At 40.8% G+C, this 24,228-nt stretch overlaps 1 protein-coding gene across 2 annotated transcripts; it reads left to right on the top strand.

The window, feature by feature from the left end:
• The first annotated feature begins 1,165 nt into the window (after positions 1-1,165).
• On the top strand, positions 1,166-20,323 carry SERPINB12 (serpin family B member 12). 2 transcript variants are annotated; one of them, XM_039251887.1, is made up of 9 exons: positions 1,190-1,221; positions 5,371-5,574; positions 9,394-9,579; positions 10,833-10,967; positions 11,739-11,879; positions 13,383-13,500; positions 15,212-15,354; positions 16,285-16,452; positions 17,546-20,323. In XM_039251887.1, exons 3-9 carry the CDS (start codon positions 9,412-9,414, stop codon positions 17,948-17,950), a joined length of 1,278 nt encoding a protein of 425 aa, XP_039107818.1. In that variant the 5' UTR covers positions 1,190-1,221; positions 5,371-5,574; positions 9,394-9,411; the 3' UTR covers positions 17,951-20,323. The 2 variants fall into 2 exon arrangements, with proteins under 2 accessions (XP_039107817.1, XP_039107818.1); XM_039251886.1 differs by lacking the exon at positions 5,371-5,574 and having other exon boundaries at positions 1,166-1,221.
• Positions 20,324-24,228: the final 3,905 nt, after the last annotated feature.

Below are 24,228 nucleotides of genomic sequence, written 5' to 3'. Positions count from 1 at the left end.
TTTTGTTTCTTAGTGGTGAAATATATTTGCCCCATGAAAACCTTGTTTGAAGCCTCATAAGGAAAAAAAGGAAAAAGGAAGGAAGGGTGGCAATAAGGAAAGGAAGAAAGAAGAAGGAAGAAAGGAGGGAAGGCAAGAAGGATGGATGGGAGGGAGAAAGCGAGGAAGAAGAAAGGAAGGCAGAAAAGGAAAGGAAGAGAGTGAGATGTCTGGAGCTCTAAAATTCCTTGAGGAAATAAATGAGATAAGAGATGAGTAGGTCACATGGCAGGGAAGTGAAATTGGACAGACTTTCTGGAGATATTGGCACACAGTTGATTAGTTCTTAGCTTCCTAGCAAATTCGTTTTCTTGTAGAAAGCACCCCCCACCCCAGCCTGGTCTCTCTATCAGTGGGTCTTGATAATTTTCATCCTCTGATTGGTTTTCAGCTATTCTAGTTGATAAATTAAATAGTAACCTCCATTTCCACCCCAGGGCTGCTGTAGGAAAAAAAGAAAAGAAAAAAGAACATTGAGAATAGTTCAACATGTATTTTGCAGGCGAAAAAAGGTTAGGATAATATAGAAATTGGAGTATAAGAGAATATCCAAGACAATGATTAGATGAAGTGAAATAGTTCTCTTCTTTACTCTCTAGTATAGGAATTCGGGTTAAAAGGTGTGGGTCAAATGAGGCATCTCAAAAGAGACCCAACTGGAAAAAGCATAGAAAATACAAACGTAGTAAGTTAAGGGTGCCTGCATGGTTCAGTCAGTTAAGTGACTCTTGGTTTCGGCTCAGGTCATGATCTCATGGTTCATGAGTTCAAGCCCTGAGTTTAGCCCTGCGTCTCATGTTAGGCTCTGTGCTGACAGTGTGGAACCTGCTTAAGATTCTGTCTCTCCCTCTCTCTCTGCCTCTCCCCTGCCCTCTCTCTCTCCTTCTCTCTCTCTCTGTCAAAATAAGTAAATAAATATTGAAAAAATAAACATAGTAAGTCAAATATTTAATTTAGTGGAAAGCATAGAAGGTGTAAATTATTTGAAAATATATATACCATATATTTCTCTTTTTTTTCCCTACCTTTAATCAATCAGTGACAATTTTACTCTGGATTCCCCAGTGGCTCTTGGAAAAGTGCCCTTGTGGGAGGGGCAAAGTTCATATATTTCCATTCCTGACAGGGTGTGGATTGAAACTTACCTGGCCGGCTGTTAGCAGCAACTCCGAGGGCAAGAAGGTAACTGTGAGCATTGCCTAATATAATTTTTGATGATGAATATTGCACTGGAAAATTATTTCAAATAATAGAAACCCAAAAGAGATTTGGTTGAAGCCACAGGATATGTCATTTTTATTATTAAGTCAATGTGTTTTAAAAAAGAGCAGTTTGTTTTATGATGTGTTGAAGTTTTTGTAAAGGTGGCAATACTTGCTAGGAGTTATTAACAATATTGGTCACCGTCTTCAGTCCCCATGCACCCAGTCAGATATCTGATGTATCTGACTGATTTTCTTAAAATGTGGACGTTTGAGTAGTTATAAAATCGTTACATACTTGGAAGATTGTATTTTATCTTTTTATTATTTCTGTAAGATAAAATGATGTAATATTTAGAATATCTATCTATTTTTAAATATCACAAATGAGATTTTTTGTCACCATAAAATCAGTAAATGTCTGAATTTTAAACAGATTCTTGGACTGGTGGCTCATATCCATCAGCTCATTCAACTTGAGCACCAGTCTCATTCTCAGTAGCAAAAAACTGCTACTTTCACCATGAATAGATTGTCCATATTTTAAATAATATGAGCTTACATTTCTCTTTTGCACCATAAATTGGAAATGCTTTTGATTGCATCTTTCATAACTATTTCTTTGTTTTTACATATTGTTTGTCACTTAGTTAGCTTTAACCAGATCTGAGTATTTATGCTAGCAGGAGAGCATCTACCTGTGTCAAGTTGGAATCTCATTCTTGGGTTATGCATAGCTTTGTGGAAATTATGAAAATTATAAGATATGAAATATTTTGGGGATATAATTTTTCCTTCCTACTATTTGGAAAGAACAATTTCCCCCAGAATATTTTGGCGTGTTGGAAAACCTATCTTGTCTAAACTTTTCTATTTTCACTGTATAGGAAACCAATTTTCACAAGTGAACTATTCCTATTACAGTAGACAGGTAATCAAAAGTTGATTCTGTTATGTAACATCTTTATTGATTACAGGTACCTGCAGAAGTTATGCAGAGTGAATATGGAATACAGAATTATCATCTAATATTTCAAACATTCAAATTATTTGCAGTGAAAAAGGGGCAGATGTTAGCCAATAAATCCCTAAAAGCATACTAAGTACTTTTATTGTGCCACCATTTATATTCTTTACTGATGGGATAAAAAGATGAATCTAAGACACGGAACTTTCCTGGAAGAAAATTATGCTTTGGAAGCAAAGACAGAAATATAAAAAATAATTATGTCACAGCATGATAAAAGAAACAGTAATATGACTGTTGTGTGTTTAATATAATTATGCTATAACAGCAGGATTAGAAAGCACACGGAAAATAAAGACAATTGATCTGTCAATATTGTGAGAGCAAAATTCAAATTTAGTGTTGAGATTACAGAATATCATTAATGATAACTGATATTCTTCCCTCTGCACAATAACTATGAATTTGAGAACCAAAGTCCTTTTGCTTCATTAGAGGTTAAAACATGAATCACTTAGTTGGAAAGTACTGTAGGCAAAAATATGATAACATTTCTATTGACATCAAAGTGGGGTTTTCCTTGTTTTCTGAATAAAGATTACCAATTACCCCTTGCCTTTAAAGTTATGGTTGGTAAGGGGTGATATTGGGGATGGTAAGTATGAAATGACCTAAGTCATTGATTGTTTGCAATCATGAAGTTCCCATCTATTTTTACGATATTTGCATAGATTTTAGTGCAATCTGAAAGAGATTTTTGAGTAAATGTTCAGTGTAGAGAAGCAAGCCCCCAGTAGATTAGAGGAGCCTTGGAGGACCGAATGGGGCCCAAGATGCCTGTTGGCAGAGAGGTAGTTCAGGGCAGTACTGATGGATGCCCAATGTTGGCTATTGGTCAGAGACACCGGTGAAACCAATAATACGTGTTTTATTACTGTATTATCATTAATTTACAGTATTATTTTCTTATTTATTAGAAGAACATCTTCCTGTCATGAAACTCTGTGGTGGGTTAATTGAGCTGTAGTCCTACAGAGCACAAGGTTATCTGCTCCAACTGTAGCACGGCATAGTTGAAGAAAGATGGTGGCTTTGACTTTGGGCTGCACTGCCAGATTTGTAGATCAGCTGTGTCACTTAATGATTGGTTGTAAAATGAAGATAATTTTCAATGTATAGGCTTGTTTGAGAATCAGAGACAACATTTGTGAAATGTCAGGCAAATCAAATGGTAGCTATTATTCCAAAGTCATCATAGGTGTGGTAGTATTAATTCCTTGAGCTGAATAGATTTTTGAAGGACCTTACTATTTTAAAGATTATTTCAACTCTGGAAATATTGATGACTGAGGTAAATTATGTACAAGTTTTTCAAGTTGTAGCTTATTAAGAAGCAGCTTACATCAGCACTTAGCCTTTAGGTTTAGACTTAACCGAAATAAGTGTGTTCTTTCTGTGGTGGATGTTTTCCAGAATGGACATAAAGTACCTCCTGTTAATGCTCAGGGAACGTCCTAATTGGATCTGGAGATTAAATTTCATTGTGAAAAGTTACTCTTCAATTTTCAATAGCAATTTGGTTCTTGTGTTGAACACAAATAAATTTGCAGTGCCTTAAAATTTGCTGTCATGCTTGGTAATACAGCTAAAGTATGTTTTAAAATAATTATACTTTAGAGGATTATGTGGGTGGCTCAGTCAGTTATACTTCCAACTTTGGGTCAAGTCATGATCTCACATCTTGTGAGTTCGAGCCCCATGTCAGACTCTGTGCTGACAGCTCAGAGCCGAGCCTGCTTCAGATTCTGTGTTTTTTTTCTCTCTCTGCCCCTTCCCTGTTCACGTTCTGTGTCTCTCTCCTTTAAAAATAAATAAATGTTGGGGCGCCTGGGTGGCTTAGTCGGTTAAGCGTCCGACCTTCGCTTAGGTCATGATCTCGCGGTTCGTGGGTTCGAGCCCCGCGTCGGGCTCTGTGCTGACTGCCAGCTCGGAGCCTGGAGCCTATTTCAGAGTCTGTGTCTCCCTCTCTCTCTGACCCTCCCCTGCTCACACTGTCTCTCTCTCTCTCTCTCCTAGAAATAAATAAAAATAAATAAATAAATAAATAAATGTTAAAAAAAAGTTTTAAAAGTAAAATTAAACTTTATGTATATATAATTTATGTATAAATGTATACATACACAAATACATAGAAAAGTCATACATAACTGTATTACTATGGACTCTTCATGTTCAGCTTCATTCACACAACATTGGGCTTGTGAGATCCATGTCATTATGGGCTGATCCATGTCATTATAGTTCATTCAGACCCATTGGTGTGTATGTTCTGCCATAGGACTAACCCACAAGCTGTGTATTTATCCTACTGATGATGGACATTTGGTTTGCTTCTGAGTTTGGGCTATTACAGAAGTCTTTCTATGAATATATTTGTACACACAGTTTTTTAAATCCCAAATGATTTTGCTACACGCCTCTGAAAAGTATCTATTAGGGTTACATTTGTGTATGATGATGATTAGATCTCTACTGTTCATTTATTGCTAAGCTGGTCCCACTCATAAATCCAGTGGATTTGGAGACTGGTTTAATCCTACTGTTTTTAGATTAGTACTGATGTAAAGGGATTTTTAAAAAATATTTTTATTTATTTCTAGGAGAGAGAGACAGCGTGAGCAGGGGAGGGTCAGAGAGAGAGGGAGACACAGACTCCGAAATAGGCTCCAGGCTCCGAGCTGGCAGTCAGCACAGAGCCCGACACGGGGCTCGAACCCACGAACCGCGAGATCATGACCTAAGCGAAAGTCGGATGCTTAACCGACTAAGCCACCCAGGCGCCCCGTAAAGGGATTTTTGATAAGGACAAGAAAACTGACCTTAGAGGTCTTTTTATTTTACTTTATCTTTTGCTGTAACCTGCCTTTTATTGCCCACCAAAGCTTATCTCTAATGAATAAGAACAGTGTTAAGTGGATTTAAGAATGTTAAAAGTATTATATTTTTAAATTGCCTTTTGAATATTATCAGAACAATATTAGAATAAGTTTCGATGAGTGCCATTTAAAAAAGTTTTTCCTACATCATTCTCTTTCACCTTTTCCATTTCATTTTGCGAATTAATACCGTATTCTTCTGTCTATGCTCTTTCATTCCCGCCAGGGCTGCCTCTAATGCAGTACGTGCTCTATCAGATGGTGGATTTCTCAGACGCAGAGACTGGGTCTCATTCATTTCATCCTTTGATGCGTAATCACTGACCCCCATGGGAGAACTCTATAAATGTTTACTGAGCAATTAAGTCACTGTCAGATTTAGCCAGTTTCTGATTTAAAAACAAGCAAAACAAAAAACGGCCCTCCAAAGGTAATAACCAGAAGCCATTTTGATTAAGTTATTTATTTATTTATTTATTTATTTATTTATTTACATCCAAGTTAGTTAGCATATAGCGCAATGATGATTTGAGGAGTAGATTCCAGGGATTCATCCCCTACGTATAACAGTCAGTGCTCATCCAACAAGTGTCTTCCTTAATGCCCCTTGCCCATTTAGCCCAATCCCCAAGCAAAGCTCCTCCAGCAATTAAAGTTATTTTTTAATATTTTAGAGTTTTCTAGAACACCAGGCAAGATTTTCATCTAACCCTAATGTTCCCCTATAGCCATCCAACATCAACTGCGGCTTTGAGGCCATTTTTCTCTCACTACCATTCTCGCTTCTCCCCTGGAGTCTGGAGCAGAATTAAAGGCACATAGGCTCTCAGGGAAACTCAGAACCAGTCCACGGGGTAGAAGCAGATAAGGCTCAGAGAAGGGACTGGGGCCGAACATGACAGTAATTGGAGCCAGGTTGGGAAACTGTCCGGAGACATTCACAAAATTTAGCGCAGGCTCCTCGTTCTTTATGCCCCAATGGGCCAAGAGAATTAGGGGGTGCACTGCAGCCCCAGGGTGAGTAAGGGGAGTAGCAGAATTAGAAGTGGGCACAAAACACAGCTGTTCCTGGAGAGAGCAGGCCTGGGCGTGGAGAGGTCGTAACGTAGCTTTTCTCCCGGCCAACTCTGTGACTGTGTGCAAGTCACTTTACTGCTTCGGGCCTCGGGGTTTTTAGTCTCCAGAAGAAGGGAGTTGGCGTGCGGGAGCAGTCCCGTCCTTTCCATCGCAGGTAACACTCCGGTTGTCTGGTTCTGTGCGTGTCGTGCCAGAAAGGAGCACGCCTCCCCTCTGATGCCAGGGACACCAGCTGCACCGAGAAACAGGGTGAAGTTGGGCAAATGGCGGGAATATTATTTTAAAGAGCCAGATTGGGATAATTCAGTTTTTAACTCAAATCCCTTCATTTCTTTTAGTATCATGTCTCTAGGCTTCTTTAATGACAATGAACAAAGAACCAGAATATCCACTGCTTTTCCCTTTGATGCCAAACACTTTAGATCCACTAAATGTTTATCCACATTTAAATATCCACTTAGTTATATGACCGAGGATTTATTTTATTTATTTATTTATTTTTACAAATAGTTTATTGTCAAATTAGTTTCCACATAACACCCAGTGCTCATCCCCACGAGTGCCCTCCTCCATGCCCATCCCCCCTCCCCCCCACATCCATCAGTTCTCAGTTTTTGTCAGCATTCAAGAGTCTCTCATGGTTTTCCTCTCTCCCTTTCCCCCACCATTTCCGCCCTTCTTCTCCCCCTTGGTCCTCAGTTAAGTTCCTCCTAATATATGACCGAGGATTTAAAAAACACCAGACTACTTTTTATCCAAAATTTTATGATTTAACAAAAGCCTGTGCAATCCTTTCAATCCAGACCACCTTGACTTTATCTGATTTCTCTACTGTTCTAGAAAATTTATTTCTAAATGGGTAATGCCAGCCGCTGGTGGAGTGAATATGTTGGAGGTGTAGACTTCTGAGGTGTGAGGCATTGTTGAATTTTCAGGCACACTCAGGACATACGTTTCTTGGAAAACACGTACCTGAATCCAGTTTTATCCAAACAAAATGAGAAATACAAGTCATATGCAAATATGGCAGGAAAAAAATGTAAGAATAAAAATGGACTATAAGTTGAACAAGGGGGAAAATTCCTAATATATAGCGGGTGCGTGTTTGGTCAGCCTATCCTATACTGAGGGGAACTTAGTAGAAATAATAGCTACAGTAGAAAGAAGCCAATGTGTGTGATTCGATTTTTCAACTCTTTTCTCATCTGGTATAAGAGGACTGCCAGTATTTAGCCTGGAGACTTGTAGGGTTAAAGCGAATATGTGTAAAACATATGTCTGGCACAATTTATTTTATTTTATTTTATTTTATTTTATTTTATTATTTTTGAGAGAGAGAGAGAGAGAGAGAGAGAGACAGAGCATGAGCTGGGGAGGGGCAGAGAGAGAGGCAGACACAGAATCTGAAACAGGCTCCAGGCTCTGAGCTGGCTGTCAGCACAGAGCCTGACACGGGGCACAGAGCCTGACAACACGGAGCTCAAACCCACAAACTGAGATCATGACCTGAGCCGAAGTCAGACACTTATCTGACTGAGCCACCTATCTGGCACTTTTAAAAAAAGATATCTAATGTTATCTTTTTGAATTAGGTTTTATAGACTAAAAAGGCCTATATCAAACTGAGACGATGCTAAAACCAATGTCCACCATTCAATTCAATGCAGTAATGATTTCTCAGCATTTACTATGTGCCATGTGTCTGCTGATAAAAAACACAAATAAGAGGGCTTACATTTCCACCTAGGAAATACACAATATCCATAGGCAAAATGATGGAGGAAAAGACATTTCATTTGAAAGGGATGGTCCAAAGTGAGATCTACATAAGATTTTCTTTTCTTTTTTTTTTTAAATGTTTTTTAAAATTTATTTTGGGAGATGGAGCACGAGCAGGGTAGAGGTAGGGGCAGAGAGAAAGGGAGAGAGAGAATCCCAAGCAAGCTCCACACTGTCAGCGCAGAGCCCGATGTGGGACTCAATCTCATGAACTGTGAGATCATGATCTGATCCGAAATCAAGGGTTGGCTGCTTAATTGACTGAGCTACCCAGGTGCCCCTTTGTAAGATTTTCTTGATAGTTCTAGGATAAACTGGTGGGGGGCAAGGAATCTGTCCTCACGGAGTCACTTCCTTACTTCGGTTCTATATCACCTGTGGTTCAGTGTAGAATTTCTACACTCTCATCGTCTTTCAAGATCAATGATCTCTTGAACAGTATCAATGACTGACAGGAGCACTGTAAGCCCTGGAGGCTGCATGTGGAGTGAGTCAGAAGGATGTGAGAAGGTGACAAAGGACATGGCCCATGACAATTTGCTGGGCATATCCTCAGTTGTAGGATGCTGAGGGGAGAGCACAGGTAGAAGACTGAAGCAGAACCAGGAATAGCCTGTGGAGAAGGAGATGGAATGAAGTTTTCTTGGTTGCAAACTTGACTTTGAGGACATGGTTGCCTATAAATTTGTCTTACCTGAATAAAGGAAGTTCTACCACAAAGTGGGTAGAATTGTGTCCCCCAAAGATTGGTTTAAGTCCTTATCCCTGGTACCTGTGAATGTGTTCTTCATGGGGAATAGGGTCTTTGCAAATGTAATCAAGTTAAGATGAGGCCATACTGCTGTGTGGGCCCTCGTCCAATGACTGGTGTCCTTATGAGAAAGCAGAAATTTGGACTCCACAGAAGATACAAGGAAGAACACCGTATGAAGTTGGAGGTGGAGATTCGTGATGCTTCTATAAACCAAGGAATGTCAAGGCTTGCTGGTAGCCACTGGAAGTTGGGAGAGAGGCAGGAAATCTTTTTCCTGACAGCCTCCAGCATGATCTGATTCTCCCAACACCTTGAATTTGGACGTTTGGTCTCCAGAACTAAGGGGGGGGGGTAAATTCCTGTTGTTTAAGCCACCTGGTTTGTGAGAATTTGTTATGGTAGCTCTAGGAAGCGAATTCGCACCACTGAATGAAAACAGACTTCTTTCTGTATCAATGGCAATATGGACGTCAGTATCTATGTACCAGGATGATGGTGATCTTAGTTTTCTGGTTTTTAATAACATAGTGAGTCCTTGTATAATGATTGTACCTTGTGTATTTAAAATGAGAAGTATTTATTTATTTCCCTCTAATCATCATGTTCTCTTTCTCTGTTTTGCTTTGTCTTTGGTTTTAGACTATCGTCAGTTTCAGGATGGAGTCTCTGGTTGCAGCAAACACCAAATTTGGCTTTGATCTTTTCCAGGAGATAAGCAAAGATAATCATCATAAAAACTTCTTCTTCTGTCCTCTGAGCCTCTCAGCTGCCCTTGGCATGGTCCGCTTGGGAGCCAGGAGTAACAGCGCACAGCAGATAGACCAGGTGTGGGTCTAGGGTCTCTAAGTCCATTCCCAGAGTCAGACTCCAGCAGAATGTGTTTGGGGTCATTCTGCTTTATTCATTCACTTTGATTTGGAATATTATGCCTTCAGCAAAACTTAGCTATAGAGTGTGGTTGGCACCCTCCAGGTCAGATTTCAGATGTTCTTTCTCCAGGCACTTGGGTGTTGCCTGCTCAGCAAAACTGTCCTGAGCAATGCAAGAGGCGCATTTGTCCCCTACTTTTCTGCTCTGGATAACAAGTCTTTTGCTGTCCTCACTTGATTGATTGTAAGGTCTAGACCGGTGTTAACATGAATATAATTCAAACACCATATATAATTTAAAAAGCTTTAATAGTCATACTAACAGAGTAAAAAGAAGTAGGTGTGACTAATGTTAATAATATTTTTTATTTTATTCAACCTAATACACCCAAAATATCGTATCAACATGTAATCAATTAAAACTTTAAGTGAGATATTTTGCATTTTTTTTCATGCTAAGTCTTCAAAAATCCAATATGTATTTTACACTAACAGTTTGATGGGCTCAATGGCTACATGTGTCTCATGGATATCTCCATATTCTTTTCATTTGGTTACATTCATTGTTTAAAAATTTTTAAAAATCTTTTTAAGGTTTATTTATTTATTTTAAGAGAGAGAAGGATAGAGAGGGAATCCCAAGCAGGCTCCAGCCCAAGCACTGCCCATGGAGAGCCCAATGTAGGGCTCAAACCCATGAATCTTGAGATCATAACTTGAGCTGAAATCAAGAGTTGGACACTTAACCAACTGAACCACCCAGGCACTCCTCTTTTTTATAATTGTTTATTTTGACAGAGAAACAGAGAGAGAGCGCTAGTGAGGGGTGCAGAGAGAGAGGCAGAGAGAGACTCTGAAGCGGGCTCTGTGCTCTCAGCACGGAGCTGGACGTGGGGCTCAATCTCATGAACTGTGAGATCATGACTTGAGACAAAACCGAGGGTTGGATGCTTAACCGACTGAGCCACCTGGGTGCCCCTGGTTACATTCATTCTTAAATGCAGACCCAGAAGATAGCATGCAGTTTACTTTCCTTCCATTCCACCCCACAGGCAAGTCAAAAGAAACTTCCACTGCCCTTTAAACTATTGTTGTTTGACGATATAATCATTGTCCCTGTCACACGATACAAATGTTTCTGAAGCTATTCAGACTTCGTGCTGTTCATATTGTCTGAAAGGCCCTGTAATCACCATCATGCTCATGCAGGTTCTACACTTCTGTGAGTTTTCCCAGGGTGAAAGAAAGGAACCTGATCCCTGTCTGAAAAGTAAAAACCAAGAAGAACTGGCAGACAGCTCTCTGGAGGGGCAGAAGGGAACACGGGAGTCTCTGACTCCACAGGTGAGCCACCGCAGACTCCTGCCCCTCTTCTTCTGAACCACTCATTCTGGCTGGGCTATATTTGGCAATGGTTGCTTATCCCCAAACACTAGGTCCTGGCTGTCATCAACAGCACAATAGCAATAACCCCATACGACCTCCAATTCCTTCTTTATTATGTATCTTATATGTCATTGGCTGTCAGCTAGTTTCCGAAAGAGTAGGATCAGGCATCTTCTGCTCATGACAAAGATGGTTAGATCAAAAGCCCATTACTCACCTACTTGTACAGGCCACAGGTCCCTGGGATGGAGCATGGTTGAAGATGAAGGGCAGTAAGGGGTATGGATCAGCTATGGGAGTCTTACTCCCTTTCTCCACTTTTGCCTGTTGTATTTCATGCCGAAATCTCCCGACACACAAAGCTTTTACTGGTTGTCTCATAGCAGGAATGGGAAAGATATTCTCCAGGTTATACATCCTCATACCTTAGAAAGTTTAAGAGGAGGGTGGAGAGAAGATTGTCTTTTCCTTGCATCTTTTTGAATAGAAAGAAGAATAATGTGCACTGATCTAAGTGTAGTGTGCACTGCTGAGTCCCCAGTTGTATCGTCCCCAGATGACCTTGATACCGAGTGGGAGCCATGATCTTCTCTTGGGACCACTTCCTGCCCTCTATTCCTCTCTTCCTCTCAGATTGCTCCCCCACATGGTAGTAAAGTGAAATGACAATGTGCTTTAGTGGCATTTCATCTCCCTGATGAAATCACATTTTCTTTCTTCTTTTGTTAGGCTGCGTCTTCTAATGATGAGAACGGACTGCTCAGTTGCTACTTCGGGCGGCTTCTCTCCAAGTTAGACAGGATCAGAGTTGATTACACCCTAAGTATTGCCAACAGACTTTACGGAGAGCAAGGATTCCTCATCTGTCCGGTGAGTTCAGGGCTGGTGATTAAAACTATCATATAGCATACTAATTAAAAATTCAGTGAGTAGCTGGATTACTCATCTGCCATCTGGAACACAGTCCTCTCTGACAGGAGGATGTGCCGTGGCCTGGTGGGCTGTCTGGGGCCCACCTCTTTCTCTCCCACACTGTTCTGTTGCCCTTCTCCCAGTTTTCAACTTGAGCAGTTTATGAGGCTGATTCCAGTGGGCTGAAGAGGGTCATGTGACTAATGGCTTTCGGAGCTATTTGGTAATGACCTTCTCTTTTGTGATTGTCTTTCCCAGTAAAGATGCTTGGTAGATACACTTGGTAGGTCCTCTTCTGGTCCTTCCCCAACCCCCTATCAACACTTCTCTAAAATCACCTTTCACACCACAATCAGGACACCCCTCAATAAAATTGTACACACTTAGCAGCAAAATGGTGTAGCAGAAGGAGACTGCGTTTGGAGCCAAAAAGGCTTGGCTTATCGGCCTGGCTAAGCAGTGTGTACATCCATCAAGATGTATCTGAGTCCAGGCTTCAATTTACTCTGTCACCACTGGAAGGAGCCACAGACTTAGCAATAAACTTGAGGGGTGTGCCCATAGGCAAATGTGTGATACAGTTGGTTAGTAAGGGGATAGGCTTAGCCTACTTTGGCCAAAATAAATATGTTCTCTTACAATGGAAATAAGATTTTATATACTGTTTTTTCTTTTAAGCTAGCTTCACTGAGGTATAAATTCACATATCATGTAATTCACCTATTAAAAATGTACATACAAGTGGTTTTGATATATTACCTTATAACTTTTAAAAAATTGTGGTAAAGTAAAACATAAAAATTGCTATTTTAACCATTCTTAAAATATTTATTTATTTTGAGAAAGAGAGAGAGAGAGCAAGGGAGAGGCAGAGAGAGAGAAACAATCCCAAGTATGCTCCACACTGTCAGTACAGAGCCCCACATGGGACTCAAACTCATGAACCATGAGATCATGACCTGAGCCCAAATCAAGAGTTAGATGCTTAATAACATTCACAATGTTGTGTAAGCAGCACCTGATTTCCAAAATGTTTTTGTCACCCCAGAAACTCTGTAACCAGTAAGTGAGGTTTTAATTCTTAAAAATAGATGAATGTTACAGCTAAGTCTCTCAAGTTACTTGATATTCATGTTGCAACATCTCCACAAATGGGATGTCCAAGGTTAAGGGTATCTGGTAGGAAAAGCTTGTGCCCTTGTAATTATGGATTACTTCATGAACAAGCACTCTGTAACCTAAACTGTCACCTCAATGAATCCCTAAATTGTGACCACAATGAGTGAAATGCCACTGGCTAATTAAGAGTGGGCATAGAGATGACATGCATCCTGTTTAAGTGACTGGGCACATGTCTCTTGTTAGGCTTCTCCTGACTGCCTTCCTCCTAATTATTAGCACAGTTACCTGATTTCATTGCACTATTTCCCTTTAAATGAACTTCTCATTTCAATTTAACAGGAATACTTAGACGGTGTGATTCAATTTTACCACACGACCATTGAAAGTGTTGATTTCCGGAAAGACACCGAAAAGTCCAGACAACAGATTAACTTTTGGGTTGAATCTCAATGCCAAGGTAAGAAAGACCCAACACATTGTGGCTGGTCTTCCTTTCCATTTAAAAGGAGAAAAGTCATCCCAATTTCTCAGGTGGCAAGTCTGTCCAGACCAGGTACTCACATACATGGGCCATGTTCAAAGCCCATTTTGCAGGTGCAAAGAGTCAAATGCTTAGTTGCTATGTTACTTACTGATGCTCCTTTGCTCCATCGTAAAAGGTAAAATGCTTTTAGGCAAGCACGTGCCGTCAATATATTAACTGTTTCTATTTTTAAAAAGTTTTAGTAGAAGAGAATCTAGTTATTTAGAGGGAAACGGAAATGATAAAAATCACAATCACTAAGTACATAAGTGTTCTCTGGGTGAAGGGAGTTAGAGATAGTGATGAATAGTGAAACTATGAATTCAATGTAAAATGGAATAATTTTTTTAAGTTTATTTATTTTGAAAGAGAGAGAGTGAGAGGAGAGACAGAGCAAGCAAGAGAGTGGGAGAGGGGCAGAGAGAGAGGGAGAGAGACACAGAGAGAGAATCCCAAGCAAGCTCTGGGCTGTCAGTGCTGAGCCCCATGTGAGGCTTGAACCCATGAACCATGATATCATGACTTGAGCCAAAATCGGAGTCAGATATTTAATCAACTGTGCCATTCAGATGCCTGCAGAATAATTTTTTAATGGGAAAATCCCCTGTCTGGTTTTTTCTTGGGGAGAAGCACCCAAACTCCAAAATTATCTCTTCTTACTTGGTCCACATGCCACAAAAATTCCCATTCCTTCAAGGTTCCACTCAGATCCAAGAAGAAAGTGTGTTCATTAAAAAAAAAAGTTCATATTAAGACATGAACTTCTACCTTTTCCTAGTTAGTCAACTCTCCTGGACTATTTTAAGTGTAGGTGATGTCAACATAATGTATTATTATGGGTTGAAGTGGAAGTCTTGCAGTAGAAAGCTCTACTCTTCTTTAAGGACTCAGCCTGCATTCAAATAACTGATGGTTTGGTATTCAAAGGTAGAAAGGGATGTGTACTGAAAATGGATGACTGCTTGACAGCATGGGATGTTCTAGTCTGCCTCAGGGCTGTGTTATTGTGGAAGGAGCCTGGCGCTGGAAGGCCCCAGACTAATCTCAGCCAACCTTGCTGACTTTTGGCTGTGTGGCCTCACCTCTCACTGGATGTAGTTTATTCCTCTGTCAAAAGGGATAACCATACCCACTTCTCGTGGTTGACATGGGATGGAATGAAAGAGCACATGTGAAAGCCCCTATCAAATAGGTTTTGTGTCCTGGCCTAGCACATTCCATGCCTTTTTGTTTATATTTAAACATATACACTGCTGTGATGAGTGCTTGAGATAGGAAGTTTCCACAATAGTTCTGTTTTTCCTGAAGGTTATAATATAATCAGGCATCAGGGTCTACTTCGAAAGATAAGTCATGGCATAGGATAGCTGATGGCAAGTTCCAACACTGTGATTCAGTGAATCAAAACAGAGTCAGTGCTTTAGAACGGGTCCTTCCTCAGGTTGAGTGACAGTCCCTCCCCTATAATTTCTACCCTCACCTCCACCCTACCCGGGATGATGAGTGGTATAGTTTTCTTGGGTTAGTTCTTGAATCAGACATGCTCTAGCCTTGAGGATGTTAAGTGACATTAAGAATAACCTGTCTATGTGAATCCTTCTGACATGATTCATATTGAAGATATTCTCTGGAACCTTATTTTAAGGTAAAATCAAGGAACTCTTCAGCAAGGACACTATTAACAGCGCAACTGTGCTGGTGCTGGTGAATGCTGTTTACTTCAAGGCCAAATGGGAAAAATATTTTGACTGTGAAAACACAGTGGATGCACCTTTCTCTCTAAATGAGGTATGATGTTAGAACTCACGGTTTTCTAGAGATTTCACTCATAATTTCCACTAAGAAATTATGATTTCAGTAGGTATACTCAACTTGAAAACAGGTCTGTGGGTTGCAGCATACAATATAATAAGAATATTTTGTTATTAGCAAAGTTCGCTGGGCATCTTGGTGCCAAGCACTGCACTGAGCATTTTCCACTCATTATTTCATTTGTTCCCCAAAATATCATTATGAAAATGGGTGTTATTATTTTTCTCACTTTAGAAGAAATGGAGGAGGAGAATGCAAGGGTTAGGTTACTTAGCTAAACTCCTGCGTTAGCATTCACATCTGTGAATATTTGTCTCCAAAACCCACGTTCTAAGGCACCAGACTATACAATGGAGGAAAGGGAAGGATCAGACTCCAGCCCACCACCTGTTAGCAGGCACTGTACATCCTCATCTATACACTGATGACCCTGCACGTACACAGGGTGTTTGGGGTGGTGTCTTTTCGTCTGATGGAAGCCTATGGAACAAGTGTTGTTGTTTAATATGTAGATGGTTATCATTTAACCAAGGCTCCAACTGGTGCTGTGTGGCCAGCAAGGGCAAGGTGAGGCAAGAGACTGCCAGCCAAGGTCAGGCAGGGGAGGTAGAAAGCTGATGGGGCTTGTTTCCACTGGCTGGGCTGTAAGTAGATGCCTGGATAGACAGTTTACCAACACTGGGAGCTGAAGAACCTATTAAAATCAAGGGGAAAAAAGTGTTGGTAAAGGAAGGGCTGACTGATCCATGGGCAGAAAACTGTTAGGTTGGATCACTGGTGTGGCTCAGAGCTTCTGGCGAAGACCCTTCTCATCTTAATGGAGCCCCGTTTTCAGGGGAGATGGGGACCGTGTGAGTCTGTGAGCTACTCTGGCAGTCCCGTGACTTGTCATCTTGTCCACTACAGAATGAAAAGAAGACCGTGAAGATGATGAATCAAAAGGGCCTATTTAGGATCGGCTTCATAGAGGAGCTGAAGGCACAGATCCTTGAGATGAGGTACACTAAGGGGGAGCTCAGCATGTTTGTCCTGCTCCCAGCTTTCTCTGAAGACAACTTGAGGGGCCTGGAAGAGGTAAGTCTTCACTTTCAAGTGTCTATGAAATATCTCATTGTAGACCTTTGGAGAGCGGCCCAAGTTACCATTTACTGTCCTGAGGAAGGCCGGCACCTCAGCTCTCAGAGATAGCAAAGAATATATAAGAATCTGAATTCTAGGAGATAGTAGGTTTTCTTCTGGTGTTTAGAAAAGAACAAATGCCAAAAACGTTGGCTAGGACTTTCCTCTCCAATCTCATAGTCTTCTATAGTTGTCCTCCAGACTTACGAATCTGAACGTGGAGTGACTTGAGAATTGCTACACCTGAAACAGCTTTCTCATGTCTCTGAATTACCTGACTTCTGGCCTCTTGTTCAAACTGTTTTTGCTACGGCTCATGGAACAACCATTTAGCTGAACTCTGTTTCTGGGTGCATGTGCCTTGACATAGCAGAGATGCTGATACCAGAATAGATTGCTTGTGATGCGGGAATTCATGAAGGCTGGGGAAGCCTGGCTACATATTGTTCCATGAAGGAGAGATGGAGGGAGAGAGAGAGAGAAAGTGAGAGAGAAATACCTGGACAGTGATTGCAATAATAGCCATTATTCAAAATTTATTGTGTGCCAGCACTATACTAAATCCTTTACATACATTATTTTGTTCAATGCTTGCAAGAGCCTAATGGTATTGTTTCCATTTTATAGAAGGGGGGATTGAACTTAAGAATGTTAAAGCCTGGCCACACTCACCCAACTTGGTCATTTGAGTTTTGCTGGGCTTCGGCACTCAGATGCTAGTCTGTCAGACACCAAAGGACAGAAAGTGTAGTGTGGGGATAGGCTAGGGAAGGAGCAAAGGCCTTCAATATCAGAGGACAAAGTACTCAGATTGTCTTGTTACTTCTAACAAGGACATCAGAACTTAAATTATTTGGTGACTTTTCAAGAGGAAAGAGACTTGCTTGGAGGAATTTAAATGAAATAAGAGTATTTTGAGGAAGTATTTAGGGAAGGAACTCGAAGATTGTTACTGGCTGTTGAAATAGACTCAGGTCCTTTGAAGTCATTGGGGCATCTTATGCAGGCTCATAATCTGACCTTAAACATTATTTTCTTCCTCTTGTAGCTTGAAAGGAACATCACCCATGAAAAAATAATGGCCTGGAGCAGCTCAGAAAATATGTCAGAAAAAGCAGTAGCCGTCTCCTTCCCTCAGCTCACCCTGGAAGACAGCTATGATCTGAATTCTATTCTACAGGACATGGGCATCACGGATATCTTCGAGGAAAGGAAGGCTGATCTTACTGGCATCTCTCTGAGTCCCAATTTGTACCTGTCAAAAGTTGTCCATAAAACCTTTGTGGAGGTGGATGAAAATGGCACCCAGGCAGTAGCCGCCAGTGGGGCTGCCAGCATGGAAAGGTCCGTACTGTCCTGGGTGACGTTTAATGCCAATCACCCTTTTTTCTTTTTCATCAGGCACAACAAAACCCAAACCATTCTCTTCTATGGCAGGGTCTGCTCTCCTTGAAGGGAGCACGCTGTCTAGTGCCGGGGAGCTGGAAGAAAATCGCAGTCCAGTCTCCCCCTAAAGGAACGTGTGCGTTTGTGTTCTTGCTAATAACCAAAGCTGACTGACTCCTATCACAGCTCCATTGTCCTGATCCTTCTTTCACCCTGTAGTTGACTTTCAACTGCGTCCATTAGTGTCAAAGGCCCTTTCTCTCTCCCTAACCTTTCCCCACGCTAAGCTTTCAAGCATATAATTCACCCTCTGTCACAGGCAGGTCAACATAATCGGGCATGGTACTGACTTTAAGTTCCCTACCTCATTATGAAGGAATTCTGAAAGTTCAAGTCATTAGGACACTTCTGAGAGATAACAGACTCAGAAACCACTTTAATGTGGGTGGCAAGAAGAAATGTTTAAATGGAATGTGTGTTGGAAACTCACCTCTATTTCTACAGCTGTTAAAACCATGGCCCATCTCTGGGCAAGACGCCTTGCCTCTTCCTCAGCCATCTTCTTCTACTGCATGGGAAATGCCCTGTAAGATGCTTCTCAACTGGGAGAAAGTAGGGCCTGGGGTGGATTTAAGTGGGAGCTCAAGGACATAAGCCTGCCCTGACCAGTACTCATTCTGCCCAGGAGGATAGTGTTTGTCCTGTGAATCTGATGTTGACCCAGGAGAGCTGCAGTGCATTTAAAAATTAGTCCCAGCTTTCCTTATTGAGTCTCCTAGGCCATCATCATGAAGCACTGTCCTCTGTGTCTTCTTCACCCCCTTCCTCATAGAATTCTCCTCTGTAGTTAACCCTAAGTACCCGGCATGCACGGTTGCAGAGGGGAGACTGCCCTCACTGTTGACTGCTGGGCTCCCTGTTCCCCTATCTCTGTACTCCAACCACATGGACCTGTTTCCTCTTGGAGCCCTCATGCTTGGTTACAACCTGAGAGCAGGCCTGGGTCTAGGCATGATGCACCTGGAAACCTTTGTCAGGAAGACTCTCAACTTCACATCAGGCTCTAGTCTACTGAAAGCCTAATGCCTACGTGTTCATAAGTCCAGGACCGGGGACCTTAATTCTTTGATACGTCTGTCTGAATTCTGCCTTAGCAGAATGCTCTGGAATGACTGCTAACAATGTCTAAGTCAAAGACCTAGACAGTCATACTGTCAAGGTGTATTTCTGGTCTTGGGTGAAGTTCCATTTCCCCGCCCTGCCCTATGACTCCCTCTTCCCAATTGCCACTGTGTTGGTTAAGTGTGGCTGTAGCAGCTTTGTAGGAGAAGGTAGGTTAAGTTCAGCTGCTGTGATGCTGGCCCCCTCTCCCCAGTTCTCCTCTACATTCATGGTTTCTTTGTGCTGTGAGCGACAAGTTCCATGCTCTCCATGCAGTCTTCTCATTGTCCAAGGTGGTATAAAAATTTCTCATTGATTGTGTGAGATAGTTTGAGGTGGCTCCTCCAAGTCCTTTCCACAGAATGCATGTTTCGTGGGTCAAATTTATGTCAGATAATCAAATACAAAGTCTCTTCTGTGGTTGCTTTTGGGGTTGATGTTTTGAAGACTCTGTGCCTGATCTGGTATCACTGCTGGATGCTGAGTTGGATCACTGTGGCCTACATGAAGGTTTGGCACTGTCTGGCATTGCTTATGCTCATTCTTTCCCTTGACAAACATATCTCATTTGTATTGGAGTCTCTCTGAATTTTAATCACAAAGGAAAAATGTAACTATTTACAAATATGAGAAAGAGTGAGATTTTTAAATTTTTCTGTAAATCAGTAAATATATTCTTTACTAATCTTCGATTGATTAAAATATTTCTTCTTAGTAAATAAAACACTTTTGTCATTAGTTAAAATATGTGCAATACGTTCTGTGCCACCTGACTTTTTTGGTGACATAAGTCTAACTTAAAATTTTTTTCATCCAAAAATATAGAAATACACAACCTACAGAACTAACAATTCTTCTCACTTATGTAGGAAAGACATATCTTATGTTAGAGAATCTGTCCCAACTTTTCACCATGATTACATATGAAGGCATATACAAAAGATGAAGGCTTACAACAGCTCAAAAACTTTGAGTGATAGCCAATGGATCATCATATTTGGAAGACATTTCTGCTGAGTACAGGTTAAGAGCTCTACATGGAATGGAAAAGTCTAGCCAAGGGCTCCTTGTATTGTGCCACCCATGTGTCAGTTTGCTTTGTTCCCTCCTGTTACTGCCTCCCCCCGGGTTCAGAAACATAAGAGCTGTGTCCATTTAAATTCCAGACATCCATCTCTCTACTTTGTCTTTGCTTCCATCTCCTAGCCTCTGCCTTTCTTTTTTTCCTTTTTAAATGTTTATTTATTTTTGAAAGAGAAAGAGAGAGAGTAGGGGGAGGCAGAGAGAGAGAGAGAGAGCGAGAGAGAGAGAATCTCAAGAAGATTCTGCGCTGTCAGCTCAGAGCCTGACACAGGGCTCCATCTCACGACAATGAGGTCATGATTTCAGCCAGAATCAAGAATCCTACGCTTAACCAACTGAGTCCCTCAGGTGCCCCTAGCCCCTCTTTTTCTTAGCAGTTTTTTCCTTTTTGCCGTCATTTGAAGACTGAATGAAACTCCCCCAGTACAACTAACTCATAGGAAGTAAGGACAGGTATTGGCACTTTCCCTCAGAGGTAGTTTCATCTTCACAAGTAGAGTATTTTTGGTGTGTGAAGGACAGAAAGAACCCTGGTGGAATGTTGTTGGGTTTGTATATTTCATTTATCCCCTCTGTTCAGAATGTCAGAGAGTCAGATCATACAAGGAGGAGAGAGCTTTCTAACAGTCCAGTGAACTACAGTAGATGCGAGCCAATAAGAAACTGGGAATTATGTTAAAATCAGGTGTTCTTTGCTCTTCACTCCTGGACCAGTGAGATTGACTCTTTAACATGGCAGCCAGAGGTGGAGAGAAAATGCAAATCTATGCTACCTAATTGATAGAAAACCAGCCAGAACATGCAAATCTGGGGACTGGACTCCTCCATTTCTAGTTCAAGATTTCCTCCACCCAGCAATGTTGACAGGTAAAACAAATGAGGCAATGTAGATTAAAAAACAAATGATTCATCTATGCCAACTACAAACATTCTGGGAAGAGAACCATGAATGTGTAGTACTCAACAGGCTCTCTAGCACTCTCTAGTTCACAGGCTCTGTATGCCCTATTTTATTTCAACCCAGGCCCTACTTATGATTTCATATATTATGATTTCCCCTCAAACTTCTTCTCAGCTTTTCCTTGAGCTGGAGCAAGCCAGAACATGTGTTGCTTCATCCCTGACTGATGTTTTCTTCCTTTGGATGTGTGACTTTATTATTATTTTTTTTTATTACAGTATCATTAACCTTAGATAGAGGCCCTATGTTGGGATGATGGGTGAGGAAGCTGTGTGGTTGTCTCAATGGGTTTCTTTATTCCATAGTTGAATGCCAACTTCAAATGTATTCTTCATCCACATTACGTGTGTTGTATTTTTGTTTTCCCAAATCCATTGTCTTATTCTTTTCTTTTTTTACTCAATAAATATAACACAAGGTACACCTGTGTAGCTCTGTTGGTTCAGTGTCCAGCTCTTCATTTCAGCTCACGTAATGATCCCAGGGTCATAGGATCAAGCCCCATGTCCACACTTAGCATGGAGCCTGCTTGAGATTCTCCCTTTCTCTCCCTCTGCACCTCTCTCCCACTTGTGCTATCTCTCTCTCCAAGATAAAATCTCTCTCTCTCTCTCTCTCTGTATCTATGTATCTATCTAAAACATAAGAATTGCCCCCATACACACACCTCTTACCCATGTATTCTGTATACTTAATATTTAATTTAGAAATCCTCATATTCTTGTAGACTGTTTCTGTCCTAAATAATGTTACCCATCATGTGCTTCAAACAATGCTTTAGCTACAAGTGAGTGAAAGGATTGGAGAAGCAGTCAGATGCACAATAGTGGAGGTGGTGGGAACCCACACACCTTTTCTCTAAAGAGAACATTCCAGGTTCAAGGCTAAGGAAGTGGGGAAAAAATATGTGGTTGTGGAAAAAAACCCAACTAATTTCAAATAAGGAATGAATACATCATGCTATAGAAAAAAAAAACACAAAAGAAACTTCAGAAAATTATTTGCGGCAAGAACCAGAAGAGAATTGGGGCGCCTGGGTGGCTTAGTCGGTTAAGCGTCCGGCTTTCGCTTAGGTCATGATCTCGCGGTTCGTGGGTTCGAGCCCCGCGTCGGGCTCTGTGCTGACTGCCAGCTCAGAGCCTGGAGCCTCTTTCGGTCTGTGACTCCCTCTCTCTCTGACCCTCCCCTGCTCACGCTGTCTCTCTCTCCTAGAAATAAATAAAACATAAAAAAAAAAAATTTAAAAAAAGAACCAGAAGAGAACTTTAGAACACTTTCTGGTATGATTGATAAGTTTTAGGAAGGTATGGCATCCATGGAATTAAAGCAGAGATCTATTAAAATAAACTGTGATGAGGTGTGAAAGAATTGAATGAAATATAAAAAGACTGCCAGGGAACTAAAAATATAATAGCAAAATTTAAATAAATTTTAGAGGCAGTAAAGAAACAGAACTGATGTACTGGAAAATTTAATTAGTGATGAATAGGGTGTATTTCAGCATTTGTCTTAAGATATACAGGAAATAATAAAAGGGAAATTTGCAGCTGTAGAGAACCTAAGAATTATGGTGTTTCCAAGAAAGCAAGTATATTAATTGGCATGAAATTAATAATTAAAGACACCATTAAAGAAAACTTTCTTAACATGGATAGTCACCTGATTAGATGGGTCTTAAATTGACTTGCTAAAAAATTTATAAAAATAAAAGGTTGAGAAAATAATTCTTTTAGCATTTGGGCAAAAAAGAAAATAGCTCACTTATAAAGGGTAAACAGACAGTCCCTAGATATTCATGTTGTATTAAATTTCTGAAGCCAAGGAAACCTAGTCTACAGGTTTGAGGCGAAATATATGATTAAAGAATTTCTTGCCCAGTCAAGTTGTAAATGCAACAGAAAATCCTTCCTGGCTGTATTTCTGCATATGTGAGCATAGTATGTTTTATCTCCAGCAGCTAGCACCGTGCTATAAACACCATAGGAATTGAGACTGAATTCATGTGCTTTGAAGTAGAATCCAATGTAGTCAAAGGCTCCAAAATGTGAGGAATTCATCCAGTAAAAATATGATTTCAACTGACAATCAAAAGAAGAAGAGAAATTCTTGATTTTAAATTCTAATTATGTCCCCAAATTGTTGGCAGCTGTGCCTCTTCCCTTCAGCACTATGTTTTGTTGTTGTTGTTGATGCTGTTCCTGTTGTTAATGTCAGGTCCAGGCATGGGTGAGTTTCAATATTGAGAATAAAGACTACAGTCACAAAATCTCTAAATTGGGAGAGTAATAGTTCTTGATATTTGTTGAGTACTTATGTGTACTGGTATTGATCAAAGACCTTTATTTGTGTTAGCCCATTTAAACTTCTCAATCATCCTCAGAGGCAGGTTATTATCAGTATCCATAGCTAACAGGTGAGAAAACTGAGGCGCAGAGAGAGTACTGACAAAGTCACCCAGGTTACAAGTGATTGAACTAGGGATTTGAATCAGGCAGTCTGGCTGGATATTATAATGTGGATTTCTAACCACTGCCCAATAGATCCTTCCAAGTAGAAATAAGGAGTATGAGAGGTCATTTATTTCTAATTCTTTATTTTGCAAGCATGAACTTTGAGGGTCAAGGACTTACTTGAGAGAAAGTTTTGGGTTTCGGTGTTCTTTGAGATTTGAGGTGGTGAATTCAGAGGGCAGGGGGAGTACCAGGTGGGTCACCATCATGGTGGCAAGTTCGAGTAATTCAGTAGGAAGAGCAGGCCAGGTGTGCGTCTTCCTGCCCCAGTCCTGTGCCAGGCAGTGAGTGACAGAGGTCTTTGCCCCCAGCTGTAAGTGGGTCCACTTGAGACACAGAGGCATAGTCATGCCCCCAGGTGACTGCCACTGTCACCGAGATGGCCAAGTTCCCACTCATGGGGTATAAGCTGCTAGTAGCCTTATATGGCTAATGAGGAATCTCAAATACAGAGATAAGCATATGACATAGATTACCAAATGTGTGCAAGAAATAACCACATGAAAGAAAGAAATCAGCTTTAATAGAATTAATAGATCAAATAAAATACATTAAGAAATATAAAATAAGAATAGGAAGTTATGATTTTATTTAAAGCTCCTGGAAATAAGCTTAATTATGACAAGATGT

Source organism: Hyaena hyaena, unplaced genomic scaffold, assembly GCF_003009895.1.
Source record: "Hyaena hyaena isolate Hyena2069 unplaced genomic scaffold, ASM300989v1 scaffold_399, whole genome shotgun sequence".
NCBI lineage: Eukaryota > Metazoa > Chordata > Mammalia > Carnivora > Hyaenidae > Hyaena > Hyaena hyaena.
Note: the sequence above shows the minus strand (reverse complement) of the source record. Positions and strands in the feature narration are given on the sequence as shown.

Excerpts from the sequence above, each read along its gene's own strand:
- SERPINB12 (XM_039251886.1), top strand. The coding sequence starts at position 9,412 with ATGGAGTCTCTGGTTGCAGCAAACACCAAATTTGGCTTTGATCTTTTC. Across the intron at positions 9,580-10,832 it reads GCGCACAGCAGATAGACCAG|GTTCTACACTTCTGTGAGTT; the intron begins GTGTGGGTCTAG and ends ATGCTCATGCAG. Across the intron at positions 15,355-16,284 it reads CACCTTTCTCTCTAAATGAG|AATGAAAAGAAGACCGTGAA; the intron begins GTATGATGTTAG and ends TGTCCACTACAG.